We start from the raw sequence: 20,158 nt of genomic DNA, 5'->3' as shown, positions 1-20,158 counted from the left end.
CTACATTCATATCATACAGAGGTCATATAATTGTGACAGGAGGTCTTTCTAAGCCTGTATAAAGGTTTCTGTGGCTCAAGAGGAAATATAACAACATACAGAAAAAGGTGTTATAGGCATTCAGTGAGTAAATCCTATGACATACCAAATAAAACTATTGTCAATTTGAGTATTTGTATGCATACTTTTGCAATGTTACAGGTTTTCAGACCTTGAATAATGCAAAAAAAAAAAAAAGTTAAGATTTATTTTTTAACAATACAGTACTCATATTTTAACTTCGGGGAAAGTTCAGAAATCAATATTTGCTAGAATGACCCTGACTTTCATGCATCTTGGCATACTTTCCTCCAGTCCTTCACATTGCTTTTTTGTATTTTATACCATTCTGGGTGCAACTGTTGACCTTGATCACATTCCAGAGTTTTTCAAAAGGGTTCAGGGTTTTTTTCAGAGCTGTACACCTGAAAGCTTTCCTTACAAGTTAGTGTGTTGGAGTGATGTTTTTCAGCCAACAAAAAAAAACAAAACAAAAAAACACCTTTGGGTTGCATCATGGAGCTGTATGTTTTATCATTTTTTACTACTTTAACAAATCAGATGTAAATCTCTGTTTCTCTGCTTCTGATGCTTTATTTTCTATCTGTCTCTTGAGCGCAGTAATTTCATGTTAAGTGTAACGCTAAATCTCTGGGATGCTCTTCAATACTTCCCCTGGAGAAAGATAATAGGCTTAGATTATACACTGAGCAAATAGGCTGTGTAAGGATAAATAAGAGGAGATCAGCACTGGATAAATAATAAATGAACAAAACCTTTTCTTGTGAGGAAGCCTTGTGTGATTTGGCCTCACAGTTTCTACAGAGAATCCCTGAGTCTCTTCTTCTTTTGCAATGATTCACAACAGGTAGTTTTATGAAATTCTTCCAATTAAAAGTTTGAGGAGAAAGTGTCCCAACTCGTGACCTTATTTCTTGTTCACATTGTAATCAAGAGATTTGACACACTTAACCAATTTCCTTGTTCTTTTTTACACTCCAAACTTTTCTTAAAGACACCTGCAGTTAACACAACACCAGGTCACCTCTATTTCTGTCATTATCCGTCCAGCTCCTGGACTTCAGACTTGGGATTTGTCAAGTGGCACTGACCAATCAATATCGCTGAGTTCAAGCCTCTTTCTTGTCATGATGCCCCAATTTCAAGTCCTGAGCTTCCACTGCTATTACAAACTCAAGTGGGATTTTTCTTCTTGTGCTCATAGGAGTCAAAGGGTCACTCCAACCTACTCATCATGTCTAGGACATTTCTGCTTGACCATTAAACACATCCACTCTTCTTTTTTTTTTTTTTTTTTTTATTATTTTTCCTTTATTTTCTCAGAACAATAAAAATAGTTTAACAAACAAAGACTTCATTCTCTTCATTTCAACTTCTATTTACAGCTGAAGATGAAACAAACGCCCAGTCGTGTCCATTTCATCTCCTCTTGGCTCCATTCCCACCCAGATTCTCCCTCTCTACCCCTGGCAGGCTTGACAAGAGAGTACCAGGGCCTATTGCTGTGTCTTTGACGAGGTATACAGGCTATTCAATGATTGGTGACACGTAAGTCTAAGCAGACACACTGACTTTTGCATTCCTTTGTTCAGATTTGCACCACACTAGGCCTGTTCATATACGGTAACATTTAGCAGGTTATGATGACACATGCTTTCATTTACTGGCATGACTTTGGAAGTAAAGAGACACAATGACCCATTTCACTGTGGAAACACCACGGAACTGACACAGAGAAGACAAGATTATTGATAAGTTTCCGATCCATTCTTTGTCTAGAATAGATGAACGGCTGTGTGGAGGGTCCCTGAGGGAAGTGAAGACAGATGGTTTGAATGCACAAGCACTTATGCAAGTCATAACAGACACAGGATTAATGGTTCTCTTCAAAAACGGAGCGGCTATTATTACATTGCAGTGATACTGAATAATCACATGGAGGGACACAGACCTCTTACCCAGTATGTGCAACCTATGGACTGTAAAAGGCTTTTTGATGCAGTTCTTCGAGAACTTTCTAAATGTCATAAAGCAATTAGGCCCTCTAAAGCACTCAACGGAAATGTCACAATAACTTGGATTTACAGTTTACATCTGAGCAGACATGTCTCTAGTAATGATACTGTTCTCTAATGCTTCTGAGATGAGTCCCACCGTAGTACAATATGCTGAGACCGTCAGTTTCAGAAAAGGTGGAGAGGTTTTATATGGCGAGTGTGATACCAGGTAACTCAGCTGGAAACAGACAAAGCTGAAGCTTCTTATTGCAATGTTTTCCTATAGCATGAGACTGCAGCATCCCAAATCCCTTCTGGGGGTTGATTATAATGGGATCTTTGTGTGGCTTTAATGTTCCTCTTTGCCAACTGGATACAATCACATGAATTAGGGCTGAGTGGCTGACAATCAACAGCAGAAGAAATGAAAGATGCCTGAGTAGTTGTGGCTATTGTGCACCTGATCAGGACAGAGGTATCAATACAGTCTGCAGAAAACCAAAAATCAAACTAATCGAAACTGTTCAAAAACACAGAAATATCATACAACAGAAAAAGGATGCAACAAAATGAGCTAAATTACTGCAAGCCATTTGAGGCAGAATGAAATCAGAGATCGAGGAAACAGACGGAGACAAAAGCATAAAGATAAAACCTTTAGCGTCCATGTCAGGGTATTAATACAGTAGTCCAGAGGTCTGCATGTAATAGTGGTGGATCTGAGCACCATCTCTATGGCTGGGGTCGGGGGGGGTCACTGGTCCAATCAGGTTGGAGGGTCATGGCTGTCAGAGCTGGTTTCCAGTGCAGAGCGGCAGGCTGGCACAGTGATGAGGATAATGACGTCTTAGTGTCACATCGGATCACACAGCAGACACACAGTCACAGAGCAGGAGTGGGCAGGCTGGGCCGCTGGGGCCCAAATGCACCCGTTGGGCACAAACAGTCCAAAGGCCTGGCCTTTAGTGTTCCCATAGTTCAGTGGAGCTCCAGCACAGTGCACAAGGGATGAAAAAAAGCTGGATCTACTCACATATCAAATGTTCAGAAGTGATCGATACATAGCGTCAAGGGAGCAGTTGCTTCAATTAAGCCACATGGCTTTTAGAAGTGGTGGATGCCTATTCATCCATTCAGTCAGTTATTTTAAGCCCAAATCAGGAGGGACGTGAGACCTCATTAGTTTTTGAGGGTTAAATCCTCTTCTTCAATGGTCATCCCCCGGCTGGGCCACATGCCAATGTGCTGAGTGCTCCTGTGTAACACACACAACATGCACAGGTTTGAAACAGGCTTATTAGAATTACTGAAACTAAGACTAAACCTAGCAGGAAAAAACTAAGTCAGTCACTAAAATATGAACATCAGGTAGCATTAAGATAGAATGAAGAAATATAAGCTAAAATGAAATAGAACTGCTAGTAAAATTATTTTAGTTTCCCTCTGATGTCAATGGTGTACATAAATAAAATAGCAATACACAAAACAGGACCTTTAACAACACAATTATCTGACGTACATGATGTAACACAGGACCTTTTTCAGCTTCTATGATTTAAGGCTTTCCTAATAAAATATGAGAAACTATAAACTACTATAACTAGATATAAACTTTACACCTTTTCAATTCCTCAAAATCAATCTACTTCAAAAACCAAACCAAAAGACTATTGGGAAAATACAACCTTAGATCCAAAACTCAAATGCATCACCATTTATGTCTGTAAATTGTTATATTTGTCAGATGAATTTGTTGGGCTTAAAAAGAGCAGGTAATGTTATTTATAAAACCAAAACACTCTAAATTACTGACAGGTGAAAAAAATACACTGCTCAGTCCTGCTCAAATTAACACTAGCATGCACCACTTACAAAGTATTGTAACATGTCAGTTAAAGTAACACAATACAACTCATTAACAGTCTGAACAGCCACTTCACTGCTCATCTGTTTACTCCACTTTCTTGCATTTCTAAAGAAGACAACAACCCTTGCTGCTTACCTTCCAGTGCCCCATATTTGTGAAGACTATTTATAGGCTCCTTCATCTCCAAATGTTTCCAGAGGCCCATGTTCATCTTTGTTATCATTGGTTCCTTCATTTTCATACAAGTTTAATCCAGAGTTAGAGCAGAAAAAGAGACCTTCAAAATCAAACTGGCTACTGGTTCACAAACATCCAGTAGCTCGTGTACGGGTCTGCAGTGACATTCAATCATCTTCCAAATGCATCAATCATGTCTTTTAAAATGTCAAAACGTTCCAATTTCTCCAGTGTTTTTTGTTCTTAACTTACATAATCCTTCTGCTCCAGTGAGGGGGGAAAAAAAAAAAAAAAAAAAAAAAAAAAACACACCAAAAACATCTTCTGTTTGCATGAAGACCGAGTCACTTGTCAACAAACACTGACAGTTGTTCATTGCCTTAAAAGTTAATATATATATTTATATATAAAAAGGGTGTTCATAAATTATTCAACAATGTTCAGTAGATAAAATACCACTTGCATTTCTGTCCTGAAATGATCACTTTGTGCTTTCTGCAAACAAAAAAACATTGAAAAAAGAAGCAGCAGATTTTTGCCAGAGGTTAATCCATATTTTTTTAAAAAATCGTCTTTTTTTTATTTCAAAAGGTACTCTCTATCTGTGTCGGTTAGGTATCCCGTTGCTGTTTGCAGCGGGTTCCTCTAGTTCGTCGTCCTCGAAGCCATGAAAGGTGGATGTGTCACTCTCTGACGTGGTGCCGAACAGCTCCTCAGCTCCAGTAAAAGTTCCGTCCTCCTTCTCTTCTCCACGGTCAGCTGGCAGACAGAGCATGATCACGCCCCAAAATATTAAATAACAAGGACAGAAGTTCCATTTTCCCATCAAATAATGAGCAGTGAGCATACACAAAAAGGAAATATATGTAATGTAGTATTAATTTTTAGCGTACATAAACTCACTTGTGCATTGGCAGGCTGAGCAGGGAGGCCCGGATTTACCCGTTTTCTTGTTAGAACCCTGGCATTTATTACAGTAGTTATTGGGAATGCTAGTCCCACCTGGACCTTTTGGACCTATAAAAAGGACAAACCAAAAGTTAAGATGGACAGGCTGGGGATTTATGTGACCACTAGAGTGGGAAGTGAGTCAGCCTGCTTCACATGCTGTTGAATACTAACCAACACCGAGGGGATTTGGACCAAAGTGTAAATGCATTACTGTCAGGCTCATCTCTAATCTAAAAGACGTTTGCTAACAATGACAGTATTTTTCATGCACTGATAAGTTTTATTATGAAGCTTGAAAAAAAAAAAAAGTAATAATAATAATAATAATAATAATAATAATAATAATATCGTTGTTGTTATTTTATTTTATTTATTGTTTTTCTTTCTTTTTTTCCTATTCATCTGGTGGGATGATCATTTTTTTAGTGAGGTTATAATTAACCATGTACATGCAGCTTAAAAAAATTTTAAGAGGTTGAAATATTGGAATATATTATTTAAAAGAAGGCGGTGGGATAAAATAAGTGTCTACTTCTTCACACTTCTTTTCAGATGTGTAAATAACACTAAAATTGTATTAAGTATCTATTTTGTATAATAGTATAATTTATTTTTTTAGTTATCTTATGTTGATAATTTACTTCAGGCATTTGCTTTTGTTGGTGGTTGTATTCATTCATTCAAAAAGCCACAAAGTTGCTCTGTTATGCTATATGTACTATGTTTGCTGCTCAGACTAATTTACGAACAGTTCTGACCTTGTTTGACTACCAAAAACAATCTTTATTTCAGCTTTCGATGACACAAACTAAGAAAGCTGAGCTTATTTGTGGTTTTGCAGCGGTTTTCTGTTTAAGCTAGCAAACCTATAATATAAATTATCACTTAACACACCTACGGGAAGACTGCAAGTTAATACTATTATTTAGACTGAATATTAGAGTATTTGTATGAAGGGGAAAACTTGTTGATATACCACAGATGTGTCCAAACAAAGGACAAAAACGAAAAAAAATGGCAGTCTGAAGAAACATTTCCGACATTACATGACAGGCAACCAACTCCCTCTAGACATACACGCTTCATTCTAAGATTACAAAAGACCCAATAATTCCTATTTTTGTACACTAATGAAAACATAATTATGACTATTACACTCCATTTCTGCAATTACATCCTCTTAAATCCCCCTAAATCTTTAACACTGGACATTTTAAAGAGACTAATCTAATCAAACCATAAATTACTATAACATTCAGTGCAGTTCTATATTCTGAAGAACAGAATACAGCTGATATAAAAACCAGCCATCTTACGTTTGTGTCTGTCAGCCTGTTGTACAGAGGGGGATCTAGATGCCATTGAGCTTCTTTCTCCAGCTCTGTCCTCCTCTGCCAGGTGGGAATGGGTGTAGTGGTAACTTAGTCCTGCACGGTTCCTGTAGCGCTTCGCACAGACTGCAAAAACACAAAGAGTAAAAGTTTGATCAGAAAAGATCCTTCAATAGCACCAGACAGTAAAAAAAAAGACCTTGCCAAAATCTGGCCAACATGCAATGCCCATATGTTATAAAGAACCACAGGCAGCTTTGTGCTTTTCCAAATAAAAAAAAGAGGAAGATTAGTAGTTGAATACAATATGTTGAAATAAAAGGACTTGTGGCACTCAGGAAAGGTAAATATTCTATGTCTGACTCCAAAATAGAAAAAGGAAGCTTTACGGGGTCTGATTACAATAGTCAGTCAAATAAAGTACAAACACAGACGGCATAATAACCATGTCTCAGTTTCATGTCACCAAGGGCACTTTACAGCTTGAGAAAAGTAAGATAATAGAGGGGCTAGATCAATAATCACAGCATTTGCAACCCACCATTTTACCATCTATCAAAACAAAAAAACAACTAAAAAAAAAAAAAAAAGAAAATCAGGATACCTGAGGTTGAAGATTTTGAGTTATGTCTTGGTTTGTATCTGTCTGAAAAAGAGAAAAGAAAAAAAGAAAAAAAAAAAATAAGAGAGAGTAAAGAACATGAGTGTGTGTCAGTCAGGAAGAGTCATTACCGGAGTAAAACCCAATAGCCTCTTCCTGAATTTTCCACATGCAACTTGCATGTACTGGAATATTCAACACTACAGTGACAGTGGTTACTTGTGGCTTTTTAAAAATCTATGTCAGTAGTTGTGTTACAGTGGGCTAACTTTGTGACAACACTAGCACTGACTGGGAATATTCTATAAAAATACACAAAGATGATAAGCGACTTGAGGAACACCATTACAGATTGTGGTTCGTATTAATAAAACAAGTAGTACCTATGCTCGACAGCCCGGCAGACATCTCTACTTACTGTCACAGACATATGGCTTGTCATCATCTAGATCTGTCCTCCTGCGGCCCGAACCCCGACCCTGAAAAACACAGCGCGTTAAATCTACCGCCGACGCTGTTCCAAGTGCAACATTAAAAACTCATCAGCTCTTGATGTTTTGGTCGCTTACTCTTCCTTTGCCCCGATGTCTCCTCTTGGGAGTGTCCACCTCATAGTCATCATCATCGTTGAAAGCATCTTCTGCTGCATCTGCCTCCAGAACCCTCTGAGACACACGGACAGAGAAGGAGAGTAAGTTAATGTTGATGCTCTTATTAACCCAGCTCGACCTACTGAGACACTTGTACATTTACAGTGACAGTTCGATGTTACACTGCAAAAATCTAAATCTTACCAAGTGTATTTTTCTCATTTCTAGTCAAAATATCTCAGCACACTTAAAATAAAACATAATCACCTAAAGAGTAACTTGTAAGTGAGATATAAGAACTTATTTTTAGACAATAGATCTTGAGAATCCTATTTCAAGAAATCTTACCAAGTTAATTTTCACTTGTTCCATTGGCAGATTTTTTTTTGTTTAATTCAAGATTTTTTTGCTGTCATTTCTTGAAAATCAGATTCTCAAGATCTATTGTCTAAAAATAAGTTCTTATATCTCACTTACAAGTTACTCTTTAGGTGATTATGTCTTATTTTAAGTGTGATTAGATATTTTGACTAGAAATAAGAAAAATACACTTGGTAGGATTTAGATTTTTGCAGTGTACAGTATCATGACCTGTCTAATCAACTTTGTCTTTCTGGGCACTGGAACATATTTAGTGAAATAACACCCCTAACCCTAAACACAGTATTAAAGAAGATTATTATCTAACTAACTATAGCCCCTTTTCTACCACAGGAACATTAACTTTACTTAAGATTTTTGGAAAACCTTGGTGTATTTCCTCTGAAATTACCAGGGTAAAAAATGTTCTCTCAACACCTAACTTTCCCTGAAATAAAGTAGGGGGGGTTCCTGGAATTCTTGGAGGGCGGGGCTGTGCACTGAAGAATGCTGATTGGTGGGAGACTATTGCAGCATTCTGCATTTACATTCAGCTACAATGTTTAAACCAGTATGCAGCTGCAAACCTGTTTATTTAATTGTCAGAAGTATCACTTCATTTGTGTTTTGATCATTTGGAAAATGGTGCAAAAGAAGAGAAGCTATTGGAAGTGGAAGGAAGATGAGGTCCATTTGTCAGATTTTTTTTTTGAGTGTTTAAATCACTGTTTTGATTGTATTCAGCTCCTACAACAGGGTTCCTACAAGTTCCTGTGAGTTAAATTTAAGACTTCTTAAGACCTTTTTAAAACTACTTAGAACAGAATTTAATGCCCATTTCACAGAGTATTTCAAAACCATACAAAGACTAACGGCTGCACGTGTGTTGGGTTGAGTGTTCTGTGATAATTTCTCACTGTGGGCTGCAAAGTTAGTCATAATTGGTTCCTAATTTTAATGTAAACGGTCATGTTGGAAAGAATGGAACTAAATAGACTAATGTTACTTTCTTTGTGGTTTGAACATTTCCCAGACACATTTAAACACAATACAGCAAACAAGTTTATGGCAACATAACTTAAGACCTACCATATCAAAATTAAACTCCTTTTAAAGACTTTTTAAGGTATTAAATGCAGATTTGTAAGTCCAAGAATTTTAGGACTTTTTAAGACCCTGCAGGAACCCTGTACAAGTGCATTCTGATTATCTGTCCGTCCATCCTGTCCCTATATGACCATGCAGGGTGGTGTAGTGGTTAGCACTGTCACATCAAAGTGAGAAGCTCCAGGGTCTGAACAGCCAGTGGGAACCTTTCTATATGGGGTTTGTTTGTTCTCCCAGTGTTTGCGTGGGTTCTCTCCTGGTACTTTGGCTGTCCAAAGACATACAGACATTGCCTGTGGGTGTGAATGTGAGTATGTAGTTGTTCCTCTGTATATGTCAGACTTGTGATGAACTGGAAACACATCCAGGCTGCACCCCACCTTCACCTTATTGGGAGTGGGAATAGACTCCAACATTCCCACAACCCTCCAGAGGATTAAGTGATTCAGAAAATGAATGAATGAACCCATGACTATTCAACAGCCAAACATTCATTTCCTTAAAAACATTTAAGCCTATTGTTATTCATCTGGCCTGAGAGAAAACTAAATATCTGCACCTTCTCTTAGCTTCGTTTTCAGTAATACTAACCTGTGATAGGAGATTTTAGCCCATAGGGGGTCTTTATTTAATATTAAAATGGGTGATTAAGAGCTGTAATGAGCAATTGCAGCTGCAGGTGAAATGCATGCGTTTTCAGTGCTGTTGTTTTCTTCCCCAGATTTCTGCCTACTGCCTCTTTAAGCTCCGTGTTATTCCTATTTGTCTTTGTGTCATTATGTGGGTTACACTGATTATTAATACAGGGGGTTCAGTAATAAGTAGCAAATGGGAAGTCACAGTTGGAGCAGTCTACTTGTCGAAAATGCTTCTCAGTGAGATGGCAGTCAGCTAACGAGCCCTGCAGGTCAGCTGGAAAAACCTGGCAAGTTGCCTTGGCAACCAGTTGGGGCGCAACACTCCACTCTTAATGCCAGGGCCCTCAATTGAGTGATATCATTGAGCATTAACATTTTAGATATTTGCAAAGTATCCAGAAACAGAGCCACAGACACACACACAGAGTTGATGTGCATCATTGGACACACTGTCTGAATTCACCTGGATCTCCAACAGACTCTCTTCATCATTCTTGGAGTTGTTCCTCTTGTCTAAACCTTCTCCTCGCAGCAGAGCCTCCAGAGTGGTGCTCTGAGTGGGCAAAGTGTCCTTGGACATCAGACCACCATCTGCACAAAGACATAACCAGAAACATGGAATGAATCATCAAAATACAAGCTCAGGATTTATACTTGAGGGGCATACACACAAATATCTATTGTTTGCTTAGGATAAAAGAATAAAAAAGAACAGGAACTACAGCTTACAATTACTACATCAGAGTAATGTAAACTATGTTGCAGCAGTATGTTACAATTCTCTATGATGAGCTGTTTTGCTCCTGCAGTACCGTCAAAGTGCTGTAATTATGATTATAACCATCAGTGCTACAATCTATGACCTCTGTGAGCAGCTTCTGTTTCATTTACTTGCTCCGATAAAAGCATGTGGCAAATTGCTGTAGCATTTGTTTGTTAATGTCTGTCATCTTTTTTCTTTTTTTTCCCGTCAGTAACAGACTGTGTCATCACAACTATTTTCCTGACACCATATGACTGAAAAAGAATGCATTGTCACTGGAGAGCTCTTAGTAAAGCTGGAATGTTGCGATATTATGCTGACTCCATCCACAGGAATCTCTGAGGTATAACGTAGCTAAGTGGCTTATTGCTGTAACTTGAACACATCATGCAGATATCTCCTCCTACGGTGAGCTAAAGATCTAAACAAACAGTGTAGGAGGCAAGCAGGTTGAGCAGACAAAGCAGAACAAACAAAAGCGTTGACAGTCAGTCGGATCCACACAATCTCCTCTCCACAGAGAGCTTCATGATCATCCAGTTGCTTTGTGGATGTTTGAAAAGAGGACACACTTCAAAGCCCCCTGACTCCTGCTTTCTCTCAGCCTCTTCATCTCACCACTGCGCCCACTGGAAAGACTTTTTCAGAATATTGAACATGAACTGCTGAGGCAACAGAGGACTGCAAAGGTAAGAGGTAGATATAAGAGGTAGGCGTGAGAAGCAGTTCCAGCACGCTTCTGTAAAGTGGGCCTCTCCACCGCACAACGGCAGCCCCTCACCATTGTGTCTGCACACGTTGACTTTCAACTCTCCGCGACGAGACAGACCCCCCCCTCCTCCTAGTCCTCCTACCCCATCCCATCCCTCCCTCCCAACCCATGGGAGCTGGGGGGCTAAAAATAGAGCCAGCAGCAGCCTGCAGCAGGGAGCTGATTCTGCATGCAACCCCAGTCTCTAGCACACCATCAGCTAGACAGCCAGCCAGGGCGGATATACAGCCAGCCAGCCAGTCAGCCAGCTAGCTTGCAGGACTCTGGCTGCTGCCGTGTGCTTGCCACCTCTGGACAGCTGCGCAACATGCTCTGTATGAGGGACGCCAGGTTAAATCAGGTTATGTTTCCCCTGTGCTGAATGCTTGCAGACAGGCCAGACAATCCACTGTTGTTGGAGAAGGGAAAGGACAGCAGGGTGGTGGCAGTGGTGAGGTCTTAGCGAGCATGAGCTCAGTGGAAAACAATAGGCTACAATGGGATGTGTTTAGGAAACAAAGGCTTGGTTCAGACTATATCTCCCCATCTCTCCTTCTTTCTGGGCTCTCTCACAGTTTGTGGATTTCTAAACGTTCCAAACATTTGCCCCTCTATCATGCAATGCAGAAAATTAAATCTGAACTAAGACAGAGATATTTTAAAACAATTTCCCACAGTGTTTTATTAGAGTTATTGGTGAGTGAAAGCTGCGACATCATGTTTCTGTGTGAGATTTCCTCTTTTGTGTGCTTCATTCCTTAGGATAGAGTAACATCCCACTGGGTATGCAAGCCTTGGGCACAAAACAGACCAGTTACTTGAGCTCAGGAACAGCAGCCACAAAACAAACTCACAGACAGCATGGCAGCTTATGGAGAGAGATGTTGCGATGAAATGGTTGCCAGAGACAAAGAGACAAAACCAATCAGTGAGGAGGCTGGTAAGGAGAGAAGAGGATAGAGAGGAAGGGCTAAATGTGTTGAGTGAGTAGTGAAGTTGTTTAAAGTGGCAGCCAGAGAGGCCAAACTCCATTCCATAACATTTATTAAATAGTGTCTGCAGTGGCCGAACTCCGTCTTGCTGCTCCCAGCAGTGGTAAATCTAATTACATGTTCTACTTCTCACAAAACAAGTTTACCAGCCAGGGTGAACACAGCCACATTTCATCTTCTGAAAAATGACTGGCAGCCTGTTCTGCACAGCGCAAAGACACAGAGTGATATGCTTTTACTGAGATTATTCCAGATCATCACCAGTAATCACATGAGCTGAAGGAGGTGGCAGTGAATGGGAGATGGAGGGGGAGAAGAGACGGCTGAGAAAGAGGAGGAGGAGGAGGACGTGAGAGGGGCAGAAAGCAGCGGGCAGACGGCTGGTGGTGGAGATCTTACCAAGCTGGAGACCATAGATGCCCAGACGAGGATCTGAGGTGTTGTGCAGCCGTCTCTTCTTTCTCCAGCAGCGGGCCGGGTATGTGTACATCTGCCCGGCTGCAACCCCTGCACAGAAACAGGTGTGAACAAACCAGCATTCAGCTTTTCATATAACATTTTGGAATACTGATGATATAGACACACATATTTGCAGTTAAAAGAGAGAGAGCTCTCTATCCCATCTGGTATAGCAGTTATTCTTTTTTTTTTAATCTGTTTTACCCCCAGTGTGCATTCAGATTAGCTCAAGTACCCCTTTAATGACCCATAAAATTCTGCTTTTAGACACTAATAATTATGTACAAGTGTCTATTGCTACAGTATTTACTTTTTATACAAATCACTTCATGATTAGTATCCTAAATCTGGCATATATTCATTATTATTTATGCTTATTTGAGCTTTGAGCACACAATGTATTAATTTTACTCTTTTAAAGCTTTATCGGTTACTTTAATTACATTTAGATAATGTATTCTCGACTGCAACATGTTGGGTAACACGGTTTCACATTGACAATCAGCTTACAAGACTATAAGTAGTACATGTAGTATACATTTACCAAAGATCAATCTGATGATTTTGTGATTCTGTTGGGTTGTTTTTCCTTCTTAAGGAATACACATAGATCTATATTATACTTCTATTAAATTTGCCTACAAGTACATCCTTGCAGCTGTAGAAGCATCCCTTGGGGTATACATACTGCTGTTGGAGAATCACTGTGTTATAGGATATAAAAAGATTTTCACATATTCAGTGCTTATATTGAGTCATCTTCTTTGTTAGATTCCACTTATACAGTTTATCACCAGTCATATACTTTAAATGTAGATGCAAGCACTGTGTTTACAAGCTTAATAGACCCAAACCTAATTTTACACATTCTGTAAATATTTAAAGTTGTATATATGTGTGTGTCTGTGCGTGCCCACCGGGGCTGCGGTGGTGGCGTTCCATCCAGATGTAGCAGTTGTTCTGTGCCACGCCAGTTTGGGAGTCCAGGAATGGCAGGCGAACGCTGCGTTCAGCGCACAGGCGGGCATTGTAGCTGCGGCACTGCTCAATGGCCTCCTTATAGAACTGGTCGCCCAACCTGCAGTGGGGGTGGGGGGCATTTGCAGCAGAGGTCAGTGACATCCGATGTGGTTGACGGAGAGGCACATGGCTCAGACATTAATGCTGGTTCCTGTCACTAAATATGAATGTGACCACATCTGCAGTCTTGGAAATGCAGATTAAAGCCCTTTTAACATGTATGAATGCCCCAATAATGGCCTGTTGTCCTAGCTACACATCATTAGATTAGTTAGCTGAACCAGCTACAAAATAATGGACAGCACATCAATACATACAAGAAGCAAAGTACTAGTTGCTTCTTTGTGATAAGAGTGAGTCTGCAGAGGAGTATTTTATCTATATAGAGATGCAAAACTGTCCTTTATAAACTCTCTCCAATCCAAATAATTCTGTGGACGTTTCTTCCATCCTCTATCCAGCTCACCATCTGAGAGAAGTCGTAGGAGGAAAAAAACCCAACACAACCCAGTTACAACAGTGTGACAACTCTGCTTCTCCCACAGCTAAAGTTAAACATATTATTACCTCTGTGGGCTCTTAGTGGGATCTGACTCTACATAGGCCCTGAGCTACCCCGCCGTTGTCTGTGTTACATTATCACCACGCAGAATCCGAGTGTCTCGTATTAAGTCGCTCCTGTGATCAGAAAGACTCTCCTACTTAGTTCTACTTTTCTTGGTGCCAGTGAGATTTTGGCAGTCCCTCAGGGTTTCAACGTTAATATTCAGAGTGAAATGGGGGAGGATATCTCACATTCAAGCCCTCAATCGCTGCCACACGCCTGGTATGGTAATTAGCCTACTTAATTAATCTCAGCAGAGTGCCTAGCACAAGGGCAGGTTCTAATTTGACTATATCAAAGACGGGGGTAAAGGCTAGAACTCCGAAATCATCTCATGCTAGTACTGGATGTGATTTCTACAGGCTGCTGATGTATCACAGGGCCAACACGGCAAGTAATAACTAGTGGTTCTCCTAGCACAAGCATCTCCACAGCTGCATTAATGAAGTTCCTCCACGTGTTCCCAATTACAACATTAGGAAGACGGCCATTTTGAAGTGAAACTAATGAGCTGCAGGCTGCAAGTCGCGCCTGGAATGTTAAAACCAGACCTGGGGGTGGAGGCAGGAGTCTGATTTGTCAGCGTCCCGCTCTCCCACTTGCTCCCCCTCTCCATCTTTACCCTAACCCCTTTATGAGGTGATTTCTAGCGGCATATGAGCAGCAACGTAAGGAATGAAGCCCCGCACAAAGCCCAATGCTCTGCAGTTCAGACAAAGCCACAGTGTGTGAGGCTCCTGGGAAAGAGAGGCTTCGCATCAGTGTGACTGAGAAGAGTAAACAGTCACAGGTACAGTGTGAGACTAGGGAGGGGGGTGAAAAGGTGTGAGAAGGATGAGGGAGAAAGCTCAAGCATAATAAAAACAAGACACAGAGTGCAAAGAGATTCAACTCCAAGGGATGAGGTTAAAATTCAACTAGCATGTTACAATTTTATGAAGATACTAACTTCATTGTAGTAAACATTCGAGTACAAGTACTGTCCTGGGTCTTTTCAAGGTGCTCACACTGTGCTTCTGAGAAAAAAATCTGGATAATAATCCTAACAACCCCTTGGAAAAATCACATCATCAGTAGCATCATAAAGGATTTTTTAAAAGATAAATATACAGCTTATAAAAATAACAACTGACAGCTGTGTTCTGGAGACTGATTCCATATGTGGTGCAAAGTATTTTCAATTTTAAACAGAAAGTGAAGTGTCCTGTATGCTTGAGCACCATTCCTTGATATCAACACAGCTCTGATGGGACAGTGTGACATATCAGTTTACTAAATGTACACTGGCTGTAAATGGTCCCTGAAGCAGTCTCAACTATAAACCCAAAGGGGACGCGCTGCGAGGTGCCAAGAAAGCAGCAGCACCCCTGAGATCACTTCTGAGTCCAACAGTCCGAGGGAGGTGACACCGCTTCGCCATGGAGACACTCGCATGGGCTGAGTCAGGGGGAGATGGTGAGTGAGAAAATGAGTGGTGGTGGAGTTCTGGTGGGCGTTGGTGGTCTGTGCACACCACGCTCTCAATCAGAGCCCCAGCACTCTGAGCAGCAGGTGCACTGGCTTAGGTGAGAGACCTTTCTGGCACTTGTAATGAGTGACAAAACCCACGCCTCTAAAAGAAAAGAGGTGGAGGGGGGATGCAGTCATAGCTCTGTCTCTGTGTCAGGACTCACTGTGTTCCCCCTATTGTTGGGTCTGAGACAGGTTCCTCTTTTACACTCTGAAGTGGTTAATGATAATCCCACTTTATTTCAACATGAGACTTATTTTCCAAAATATTAAGTCGGTTTTCACAAAGAATAAAAGGTGTTGGTAGAACTTACTGACGTGTCCATTTTTATCAGCGTCATGGAGAATTCACCATTTTAATTGATTTTTTTCAGCTGATCATTGATATCAAACATTGATAATATATTTTGTTTATCAAAATCATTTATTGTATCAGTATAATATCAACAAAAAGTGACAAAAAGGCACTTGCAAGCCTGTGAAAATATATTAGATGAAACTAATTTATTTTTATGTCTGAATATGTTTCTCTTGTCATTGCCTAATGGTGTGTTAGGCAATGACAAGAGAGATATTCACAGTGAATATTTTACAACAAATAAAGAATGCATTTGGTTTGAACAAGAAAGGTCTCCAGAGGAAAACTCATCTTGATTTAGAGATTTAGGCATTTTTCACACTGTTCAAAACAAAACACTTAATAAGCCACATTAATTCTAGCCCTACAGATGTTGAAAAATAAAGTAAAATCATGACCAAAACCATCAGTTTGTGTTAACATCACAATTTCCAAACAGACTTCATGGATCAACTCTGACCTGCCCTACTTGCCTTCATTTTAACAGCATATTTTCCTATGGCATTATTTTTTTCCCACTATCATTTCCAAATATGGTCATTTGCATCATCTAACTAAACAGGTGGTTGTTTACAAACTGTCTGATCATCTGACCACTTGTCTCTTGCGTCATTTCATTAAGGTATGTTGATTTTTCCCTGTTCTGAGACCTTAGTTTTCACTTTAGTGGGTCTAATGTTATCACAGCTGATAGAAATCCTGGTAAAAAGAACAAAAACAACATCCAAGCTGTGATAAAACCTAGTTATCCATTAAAGTCTACCACTGCCAAAGGATGACAAAATCAAAGTGAAACAGAAATGCACAATGCATTTCAGAGGTATGTGCTTCATATCTTCAGTATCTTAGCAGAGCGGAGAAGGTGAGTGTGCTTATAAGGGCGAGGAACAAAAGCAAATCTTGCGGCCAGTGGGGCCTCCACTATCAGCATGTTCCTGTCAACGGTCCCCTGTGTCACATGGCTGTGTCCGTAATGTGAGCATGTGTCAACACTCATTTTGCATATCTGGCTACAAACTAGAGTTTGCGGGAAAGAAACCATCATAAGCGAAGTAGAAAACTCTACTTTAAAATGACACTGAGTTAAACTGAATTGAACTATTGGCCTATTAAACAATGATAAAAATGACATTTATTTATTTAACCTTTATTTAACCAGATAAAATCATGTGTTTGCAGACGTGATCTGTAAACACAATTCTAGCGTCCTCTGGTCTACTCTGATACTCTCAGGGTGTTTCAAGTTTGCAGGTGCAGAGCTCCTTCACAGGAAGCTTGAGCTACCACATAACAAGAAAGGGGGAGGAGGGGGAGGAGGGGGAGGAGGAGGAGGAGGGTCTACAGAGTGACTGCATCCTGACAACAACTTGTGATTACACCAATCAGAACAACACAGTCTGGGCGAGGGCAGGAGTGAACCAGACCATACACCTCCACACTGCAGAGCCAACAAACAGCAGGCCTGACTCACTCACTCCCAAAATCTACTCAATACTGATGGCATGTGGCTGATGAATGGGAAGGGTCTGGCTGATCAGACATCAGGAGAGCTATGACAAGAAGATGTGTCCGACAGACAGAAAAGTCCAGCTGTGGCTACAATTTTAATGAGCAGCTCCATGAGCTTCTTTATTAATTAAATATTCCAGACTCCATTTTAATCAGCCGATTCTAGAGATTACCGTCCTCCCATGCTCAAATGAGGGACAGACCTCACAGACATGCACAGGCTTGCAGGCTGCAGCTTCATCCGCCACATCTCCACACAGCAAAGTCAAAGCAGCGTTTCATTTCCCTAAAGTGAATCATCTTAATACAAAAAAAGGTCAAACTGGTCCACAGGAGGAACATCCAATTAGTGTCAAGTGTGACTAATTATAATCTGACAAACGTGTGAAATGAAGTCAGAAACCCGAGACAGAGGCTAATTATAGCAGATTGAAACACTTCATTAAGCACAGCTTATAGCAAGGAGACATTCCACATCAGAATGCTAAAACATCTCAGAGATGAAACAGCAACTTGACAGCAGACACACTGAAGCTGGATGGGACACAAAACAGATGAAACAGCCCAACAAGATAATAATAAAATGTACTTCAGTGTAATCATCCTCCTCCTCATTCCAAAAACACAGAGAATGTAAGGAGCTACATGTAGGTAGTATTTATTTGTCATTAGACTGAGCATTTTTGCCTTGAAGTGCTTCACAGAGCTGCTCAGGTGTCAGCAGACTGTGACTGTATGTTGGACTATTCCCCACTGGGTAAAACTGTGACGGTGAAGCAGGGCTTTGTATGCTCAGTTGACTAATGTACACGGATTTGACAAAAATAAAAAATAAAAAAAATTCTGCACACAGCCAACATCCTGAGCATCATTTGCTGTGTGCAGGTGGGTGGTTTGCATCCATGAGCCCTGTTCTCAAAGCTGTTTTATCTAACAACTCAAATACCTGCCATCCTTCACAATATGACACATTCAAAACCACATCACTAAGCCAGACCAGGTGCAATTTACCTGCTCATATTAAAACTAATACTCCCATAACTAGGAACTAAGTTGACATCAAATACCTACAGCTCAAAAACACCACGATGCATCCTATCCTAGGTAGTAACAATATCAAACTAACAATAGCAACAGTGTGGGTGATGAGCAAGGTGTTGTGTGGTCCACAGTCCACGGAGGTGCCAGGGTACCTCTGTGGAGGAGCAGATGGTTCTCCTGCTTGTGCCCAACACTTCCTCTCTGTCGGAGCATCTCTCTGACAGATGGGCCCAGGATCCTGGACCAAGCTAATCTCCAGCACTCCTCCACTTAAAGGCACAGTGGAGTGGAGCCTGCTCTACCTCCACAGTCCCAAAGAGCCGTGATCATCACTACCCACTATCACCACGGGCTCAAATCTGTCACGTCCAACTGAAGGTTATTTCAGGAAACGTCAAGTTCTAATCACTTTAAGTAGCAACATGACAAGACAGAGGAGTCTGGCTGTGTCTTAATATGTATACCAGTGGAATAGGTAAAACAATACAGAAGAACAAAGGAGAAATGGGGAAAAAGGTGGAGCATTTCGTTGAAGTTAAGGGGAAAAAATGACTATTGCATGCTCCAATTGAGCACAGAGTCGGGCTTTATTTTCAACGCCACACACAAAATGCTGTCACTTTTGTCGATTTCGCCAGCAGCAAAGCATGCAAATACAAAATGCCTCCTCCCTTGGCTTGCTTGCTCGCCTGCCTGCTTGCTTTACCGGGTCCTGACCACGTCTGCGCTCGGAGGAGCCAAAGTTGACATGTCGACAATTCACACCAACTGTAAACGAGTTTCGGAATGTCAGATGATATTCGAGTGCTGTGCCCAACCGAGCACGAACAAAATCGGCTTTTAATTATTCGGCGCAGCGCAAAGGCACGTTGTCGACAGTTTTCAAATAAATTTATAGCCCAGGAAAGACGACCCTGTTCTGTTGAATGCACAGCCGTTTGAAGGAAAAGCTTTGCTAGAGCAGACACAATGCCAAGCAGCCACACGAACATGTTTAAGACTAAATGTTAAAATCTTCTGAAATAAAAAGAACTATACGAGGCTACTTTGCCATGCAAGAAGTAGACAAAATGAATTTAGACAGCTGAATCTGTCATATGCAAACGACAGGAAATCACATGCACGAACAGCCGCTTTTAAAGTACGACTTGGCAACAAAGTAATTATTCACAATTTCCTCAATGTCTAAATTACTTACGCTTTTAGTGGATTCTGAATGACAGCCGCCATTTTGCTACAATGTAACGCAATATCGGCGTCTTGCAGTTCTGAGGGAAACCTACGGGAATGGACCAATCAGAGCTCGGCTTGGATTCGTGGACCAATACATCTGCAGCGGACGCGGATGGGGCGTGGCCTAATGGGGTAAACTGTCAAAATTATTTTAAAGGGTTTTCCCTTGTATTTATATTGTACACAACTGAATTACAGTACTTTTAAAGAGACCCTCACTGGAGCTTGGAAAGATATCAA

At 40.6% G+C, this 20,158-nt stretch overlaps 1 protein-coding gene across 3 annotated transcripts; it reads right to left on the bottom strand.

Annotated features, from left to right (window-relative positions):
• Positions 1-1,677: 1,677 nt before the first annotated feature.
• On the bottom strand, positions 1,678-19,955 carry LOC115413977 (zinc finger protein DPF3-like). Of its 3 annotated transcripts, XM_030127133.1 has the most exons (11): positions 19,884-19,955; positions 13,562-13,722; positions 12,585-12,692; positions 10,143-10,270; positions 7,554-7,649; positions 7,403-7,463; positions 6,988-7,029; positions 6,369-6,509; positions 5,005-5,118; positions 4,060-4,860; positions 1,678-3,312 (listed from the first exon to the last, which is right to left on the bottom strand). In XM_030127133.1, exons 1-10 carry the CDS (start codon positions 19,913-19,915, stop codon positions 4,700-4,702), a joined length of 1,044 nt encoding a protein of 347 aa, XP_029982993.1. In that variant the 5' UTR covers positions 19,916-19,955; the 3' UTR covers positions 1,678-3,312; positions 4,060-4,699. The 3 variants fall into 3 exon arrangements, with proteins under 3 accessions (XP_029982993.1, XP_029982994.1, XP_029982995.1); XM_030127134.1 differs by lacking the exon at positions 6,988-7,029; XM_030127135.1 differs by lacking the exon at positions 1,678-3,312 and having other exon boundaries at positions 4,750-4,860; positions 4,995-5,118.
• Positions 19,956-20,158: the final 203 nt, after the last annotated feature.

The sequence above is a fragment of the Sphaeramia orbicularis genome, chromosome 22 (genome assembly GCF_902148855.1).
Source record: "Sphaeramia orbicularis chromosome 22, fSphaOr1.1, whole genome shotgun sequence".
Classification (NCBI taxonomy): domain Eukaryota; kingdom Metazoa; phylum Chordata; class Actinopteri; order Kurtiformes; family Apogonidae; genus Sphaeramia; species Sphaeramia orbicularis.
Note: the sequence above shows the minus strand (reverse complement) of the source record. Positions and strands in the feature narration are given on the sequence as shown.